Below are 7,775 nucleotides of genomic sequence, written 5' to 3' on the forward strand. Positions count from 1 at the left end.
GTTTGTGCATGTACTATTTCTTTGATGTTCTTGGTATTTGCTTCTTTTGATTTTATTATTGTTTTAGGAGACAAAGGTATTTTTTCTTATTATTCTTTTGTTTATATTCTCGCTCCTGGTCTTTTGTCTTTACTTAAACGAATATCTCTCTAACAATAGTTGGTTTTTTGGTTGTGGGAGGAGTTCTCTCTAAAGACCTCTTTTTATTATTATTATTATTATTATTATTATTATTATTATTATTATTATTATTATTATTATTATTATTATTATTAATTATGTATATATATATATATATATATATATATATATATTATACATATATAATAATAATAATAATAATAATAATAATAATAATAATAATAATAATAATAATAATAATAATAATAATAATAATAAAAAGAGGTCTTTAGAGAGAACTCCTCCCACAACCAAAAAACCAACTATTGTTAGAGATATATATATATATATATATATACATATATATATATATATAGATATTATATATATATATATATATATATTTATTTAGTATAATACATTTAAACTATTTGATACCTATTGATATAGATCAGGTTATGGAAATCAAAAGAAGGATAATCTATATAAATAAGTCGTTTATTGTGGAAATATATATCTAATACAAAAGTTATATGGTATTTTGACAAGAAAAGAAAACTGATTCACATCTCGTTTATCCACTTTAACGGAACAGATCATAAGCATCTAGATCATTATTTAAAGACAGATTAACTGCGTTCTTGATAATAAAAGATCAGTCTCTCTCTCTCTCTCTCTCTCTCTCTCTCTCTCTCTCTCTCTCTCTCTCTCTCTCTCTCTCTCGTAACGGGTTGTCTTTTCTGGAAATTTGTCATTGAATTCTTCCTTAAATACCCTTAAAACTGAAATTAAGTTATTCTTAGTCTTACATACAGTGAGTCTGAAGACCTAACCGAAAAAGTCAAGATATGTCTATAACATGACCATATGACGTGATAAGGAGAGCTCGCTGATCACTTGTAAATGGCCACGTAGTAAGGTTTCCAAGTTTGTAAAGGTCAGGAGAGGCCTCTACAACATTTCTGACAAAATCAGTGGATAGAGCTGGAGGCCAATCTACAATAAGTGACTGTAAATTTGGTCGATGGTCGCACAGAACTTCCTCCAAGAGAGCTTCTGTTGGTGTATCTTCAACTGGAAGGTCGTCTTGTTTGTAACAGATATGAATAAAAGAAATCAGCGAGGTTTCCTTTAAAATGTACTTAGTTAGCTCTGAGCCTAGCTCCCAGGAAGAACGTGCAGTGAGCGATGGACGATTTTCTAGAGGGCCTGGAACCAGTGTCAAGTGACGAAGCTGTCCAAACGGTGGTCTTTTCCGTGGGTAAACTAACCGACCTCTCGCTTCCAGACTAGAACAGCTGATACTTAGAATCTGTAAATTGACGCACGAATGTGCTAGGTAGGAGATCATGTCGTATGTGATATCCCAAACATCCGACAGACGTAAGACAGTCAGTTTTTCCATCCCTTGGTTTTTCAGTGTGCACCTCATACTCAGGGCAAAGCTAGTCTGCATCAGCACTATAGCCTGAAGGTTAGGCAGCTTTGCAATGATCTGGGATAAGCAGGTACTTCCAATAAGGTTGATGAGTGATATTCTAGGGCACGTCTGGGCTATTCGCAAGAGGTATGAAGTGGGTATGTAGATCAATTGGTATCCTATGCTTTCCAAGTACCAACACAAGTCCACACGCTCCAAACCGAATAACGCTTGTCTAGACTCGCCATTTCCTTCAGTTAGGTAACCTATACTGTCTGGACAGCATAAATCATTTGTTAGTAGGTTGTTCAGATGATTTTCATCGTACGACTCGTTATTAGTTGAATCAAGGATTGCATTTGGCAGTTCTTTGTGGAAGAGAACTTTCAAATTGACCAATGTTTTTAAGAGTTCTGCTAAAGATTTTGTTTCACTCTTCCTCCCATAATTGAAAAGCCAGAGAGCGCATAGGCTGCGACACGACTTCAACACTACAATTCCTTGGTTTGCAGATAAGTTATCTCCATCATAAAGTATTTTGAGTTCTCGGAGTTTTGAGCAGTGTTGTGCAATTTCATCGAAAATCCAGTGGTATGAATATTTTGTATTAGGAACAAGGTACAAGAACTGCAAATGCCTTAATCTTTGAAAGGCCATCAGCATCTTGACATGATGACTGTCGCCATCTGGCCTAAAGGTTATTTCTAATGATGATAAGTTTCTGCAGTTTTTCAGTTGGGTGTAAAATATATCCGCAATGTCACTTGTGAAAGGTTCGATTGCTTTAGTTGAAAAACTTTCAAGTTTATCACAAGCAATGTATTGTATAACATAGTTTAAGAATTCCTTATTTAAACTTTGTATCCTTGAAACACCAGTTAAAACATTCAGTAAGCTATTGCTATAATGGTCCCAACATGTAGTCGGCAAAGTGCGGAAATATTTCCTTAAAGTATCTAGCATGTAATGACTTCCGTAAAAATATGTCACTGTCATGTCATCTTTGCTTTCCGTGTGATTGATATTAACGAAGTCTGGGGTCTTACAGTTAACAATGTCTTCACTAGGTCTTTTTCTTTTTTGTTCGATACCTTCCTCTGCATCTTCTAGCGTCCGTTTTCCGTGTATATTAATGTTGTCCGTTCTAGAGTCACTAACTCTTGCCTTTTTGTTTAGGACCCCCTGTTCTTCATTATCACAAGAGTAACTACGTTTTCTTTTATTTCCGGTCCATTTTCTTTGAGAGGCTGTTTCAGCCAAATCTGCCTCAAAAATATTGTGGAATGCATTACCGGTCAACTGAGCTAGACGATGAGTCACAGTAGATTTCAGTGACTCTATAATCCTCCGGCCTTTCATGATTCATACCTGAAAGAATTGATAACTATGTTTAACGCTTGATTGTACATAAAAGTGAACTGAAGTATTAATAAACATCATAACGTTTAGCATTGGTTGTATAGCACCACTTTCTAGTAAGGTTTACAATGCACTAAGTTGAAAAGAATCAAGTGTATCACTTCGAAACATACAGTGGAATTAACTACTCTTCTATGACCGTCACTTTGAATAACTGCATCGTATATCACAGCTTAAACTGTACCCATATGATAGAGAACTGAAAAGCTTGGGTCTCACTCATACACATAAGCCAGGGAGACTAGGTGTCCGTGCCAACATGAGAGCACTGGCTGCCTGTGTCAGCGAGGCACCGGGAAACTGCTCGCCATTTTGGTTGTCATCCCTTCCTTTGTTCAGATTGATCGTTCAGTGTTCACTTTTCCTTTAAATATCGCTCTTCATTTGACGCGCAATCATTGAAATTACGGAAATGATCAGAGATTTAGCTTTAGAGAGTGAATGATTGTCTGATACTTTTATTTCAAAATAATTCCAAGTCCTTATAATGTCCTATAGTATATATATATATATATATATATATATATATATATATATATATATATATATATATATATATGTGTGTGTGTGTGTGTGTGTGTGTGTGTGTGTGTGTGTGTGTGTGTGTTGGGAGGGGATCGGTGTGATGTACATACACACACGCACGCACACACACACCCACACACTTATTCTTATATATATATATATATATATATATATATATATATATATAATATATATATATATATTATATATATATATATATATATATATATATATATATATATATATCCAAAATAGGTTCATTACTGCCCAAAATCTGCTTGAATACACCCTCGGTAGTGGCATGACTGACATGCGTGAAAACATCTCTAATTCCCTCCTAAAAATTACTGATAACTGAAGTGCTCATAAGTTACTAACACTTGGTTCCCGTAAGTTTTAGAAGGTGTTCTGTACTACTTGTAAGTGATGTTAGTTTTAAAAAGCTTTTTATGCTTCTACGGCCAAGTCGCCTACTATTAGGATAATAAGTGGTTGTGTGTTATATACTTGGAATTTTTATTTGGTTAGTACTACAAGCACTCGTATCTCATTCCTGTTGTGTAAATACAGAGCAATATAATTTACTTTACATACTGATTACATTTTGCGTAATTTTTTGACGGCACAGATACAATAGTAGTAGTGTAATAATAAAAATAATTACGTCGAACATTAGGAAGGGAGGGAAAGATATCCAATTATTCTGACAACGGATTACCACCATTACCGAGGGTGTATTCCAGCAGATCATGCGCAGTAATAAACCTATCTTGGATTAGGTTCCTTGAGATAATTTACTTTTTCAAGGAGACTGTCGGTGTTTTGAATTATCAAAATGGTTAATTATTAATGCAGATATGTAGATCTGCGAGTTGGGAAAGCAATCAATTTAAGAGCACATGTAAGTTGTGATGCGAAATCAGGTGTTTGTTATATAATGTGCAAAGTTCTTTTGTAATCCATTTGCTTTGAACTTATGGTTTTTTTACTGTTAAATAACACAAGTGTTTTATTGTATTTTTTATTTGGTTAATAGGGTTATAAAAACTGTTTGACAACTACACAAATTCTATATTGTAACGCTCATAAAAATTTTCTTTCATTGCCATTTTGGGGTTTATCACAGGTTTTTGTATTAGTATTCTCATGCTTATCGATGCAAGTCCTTTATATTTTAGATAAAAAGCATAATAGTTATCAAAATAATTTTCGCATTTATTGACACAGGAAGACTTTGTTGTTGTTTCAAGCTTGCCCTGTTTATGTCTCTCACTTTTGTTCATGTCTATTTACATGTAGTATATCAAATAAGTATTCTTAATTTTTTTCATACATTGCGTAAATCGTTATTACAGTTCGACGTAATTATTTTTATTATTACGGTACTACTATTGTATCTGTGCCGTCAAAAAATTACGCAAAATGTAATCAGTATGTCAAGTAAATTATATTCCTCTGTATTTTCTTGTTTAAGGTTGTGATGTCGAGGCCTTACATCTGTTTCCTGCAGACAACCTGTTATACATAAGAATAAATATACAGGTACATGATGCATTGTGTATCAAAATTATTATTGGTAGTTTTGTTATTTAACAATAAACCTCCCCCCCCCCCCCTATATAAATGAATAACAGAGAAAAACGCTGCTACAGTCACTATACTATGTTCCCCCTTGAACTTCCGAATAAAACAAACTCTGTGCCGAAATCTGCCAGGACGCCAACCTCTTCATTGGCAGTGCGGCCATCCCTTCTAAACACTGCATCATTTCCCTTGATCTAATTGGCACTCTTTTGGCCCCGGAAATTTATTCCTTTCCTTTTTTAACATATAAGTCGGTCCATCAGCCCAGCACTTCAGTGGTACACACCTCTTTATTTCCCCAAGTTCTGAATTGTGAAATGTTTTCACAAACGTAGCTTCTTCCATTTTGTTGCTCATGATACATTTTTCCTTTGTGCTATAACTAACAGCACATGTTTTCATTTCCTCAATTCTGGCTCTTTCAAACCTTCTGATTCCTTATATACTACACAAAACGTTCATCTCAAGAGTTGACATATTTTTCCTTTTATATTCAACAACCACACCTCACTTTTCTAAAGATACGAGAGTTTTACCTTTACAGACATGCTCTTTCTCATCCAGACCTTTTACAATTCTCATCATTTCATTGATTCACTTTATCTGAGATTCACCAACCATCATCATTAGTATTTACTACCAAGAACTACATATTTAATCAGCCTTCCATTCTTCCACTGTTGACACGCATTCATCACTGTCTTCCTCGCTTTCTTTTGTTCATACTAACATTCAGCCCTCTCCTTTTACCAATACTTCCTCATTCTGTCACCAATCCAGTCCTTTCAACTTCGCCTCAGCATCACTATCTTCAATATGTTATCAGCAAGCATCACCTCCCCCAAATTCTGTTACAACTCTCTTCTTTTATACGCATGTCCCGCTAATATCCTTTTGTTTTATTGAATATCTCTGTTATCACACTCTTTTCAAAGACATCAAAAAGCATGAAGGCATAAGAGACGTTTCCTTCTGTCCGCAATTTGGTGAAGCCAGTCACCCTTGTAATGGAGTACCTAGTATTTGATTATATATATATTATATAACAACATACAATATAATATATATATTATATAATATTATAATAATATATATATATATATATGTATATATATATACTTCTTCCCAGCTTTATCCCTATTCGGGGTCGCCGTTTTTAATGAGTCTCTTCCATCTACCTCTGTCCTATGTCATTTCCTCCCGTACTCCCTTCTCCCTCATATCATCTCTAATGCAATCTCTCCACCTGGTCTTAGGTCTTCCTCTCCTTCGTGTTCCATCCACCTCCACGTCCATCACTTCTCTTGCCATGTGTTGCTCTTCTCTTCTCATTAGATGGCCATACCATGTTAACCTTGCCTCTTGTACTTTCTTTTATGCTTCAGTGACCTTTACTGTACCCCTAATATGTTCATTTCTAACCCTGTCCTTTTTGTTTACTTTACTCATCCATCTAAGCATCCTCATCTCAGTTACGTCCAACTTCCTGCCCTCTGTTCTCTTTAGTGGTGCTGCTTCCAGTCCATATGTCATTGCTGGTCTGACCACTGCCTTGTGCACATTGCCCTTTAATCTTATAGGGACTTTCCTATCACACATGACACCAGATACCTTCCTCCAATTGTTCCAACCACATTGAATCCGGTTGTTCTTCTTAAATGTTCCCCTCATTGTCAATCACTGAGCCGAGCGAGGTACTTGAATTTATGGACACTTTTGATGTTTACTCCGCTCTTGGTAAAGCTGATCATATACTCTATCCTTAGTAGTTGCTACAGTTTTCTTTGCTAATTTATTTGCTCCCTCAAAGGTTATCAAATCCTCTTCCATTTTCTTTGCTTCTCTCTTTTGCCTTGTTGCATCCTTCACGTCTTCATTGAACCACCATGTTTCGTCATTTTCGAACATCTTGCCACTACTCTCACCCAATATTTCTCTAGTAACCCTCAGTATTATTTCCACCGTTCTGTTCCACCATTCATCAACATCTTCAATTTCATGTGTTATTTCTTCTAAAACCTTTGCTTTAAACTGCCTACATAGTTCAATCTCTTTCAGCTTAAACCATTTAATCCTTTTTGACCCCTGCATTTTTTTTCTTCCTTATTTGTTCAGTCTCCATAACAAAGTCCATCACTACCAAACGATGTTGCGCACTCACACAAATCTTTCCTCTTATACAACAAGTAATCTATCTGGCTGGACCTTCCGCCGCTTTAGTATATAACGAGATGTTCTTGCGGCTTGGTAAAAAAAAAGTGTTCACCAGTACCATAACCGTGGAAACAGCAAAACCAACAATTCTCTCACCCTCTGCATTTCTTTCATCATAGACATACCAACCATATATACGGCTGATCACATGGTTATTCTGGCCTACGTGGCCATTCAGATCTCCGCCGACAACGCATCTTTCATCTGCCTCCACAAAGTCTGAACAAAAGCGATCTTTCTCTTCATCTGAGCTTCCTGTCTGGGGTACATATGCACTGAAGATGTTAACAATGCAATTTTCAACCATCAGCCTGACCCAGACAATCCTATCATTTCTCCTATTTACTTGAAAGATTTCCTTCCTCATTTCACTTGACAGAATTATTCCAACACCATTTCTGCCTTCTTTATTAGCTCCACTATAGATTACCTTATACCACTCGCCCAGTTCCCTCGCTTTGTTACCTTTCTATCTTGTCTCCTGTACACAGAG

At 35.7% G+C, this 7,775-nt stretch overlaps 1 protein-coding gene across 2 annotated transcripts; it reads right to left on the reverse strand.

Moving 5' to 3' along the window:
• Positions 1 to 597: 597 nt before the first annotated feature.
• LOC135217778 (uncharacterized) lies at positions 598 to 3,240 on the reverse strand. 2 transcript variants are annotated; one of them, XM_064253802.1, is made up of 2 exons: positions 3,073 to 3,240; positions 598 to 2,908 (listed from the first exon to the last, which is right to left on the reverse strand). In XM_064253802.1, the coding sequence occupies exon 2, from the start codon at positions 2,897 to 2,899 to the stop codon at positions 962 to 964; it is 1,938 nt and encodes a 645-aa protein (XP_064109872.1). In that variant the 5' UTR covers positions 2,900 to 2,908; positions 3,073 to 3,240; the 3' UTR covers positions 598 to 961. The 2 variants fall into 2 exon arrangements, with proteins under 2 accessions (XP_064109872.1, XP_064109873.1); XM_064253803.1 differs by having other exon boundaries at positions 3,144 to 3,231.
• Positions 3,241 to 7,775: the final 4,535 nt, after the last annotated feature.

Source organism: Macrobrachium nipponense, chromosome 7, assembly GCF_015104395.2.
Source record: "Macrobrachium nipponense isolate FS-2020 chromosome 7, ASM1510439v2, whole genome shotgun sequence".
NCBI lineage: Eukaryota > Metazoa > Arthropoda > Malacostraca > Decapoda > Palaemonidae > Macrobrachium > Macrobrachium nipponense.

Bases quoted from the DNA above. Each gene is read 5' to 3' on its own strand.
- LOC135217778 (XM_064253802.1), bottom strand. From the start codon at position 2,899: ATGAAAGGCCGGAGGATTATAGAGTCACTGAAATCTACTGTGACTCAT.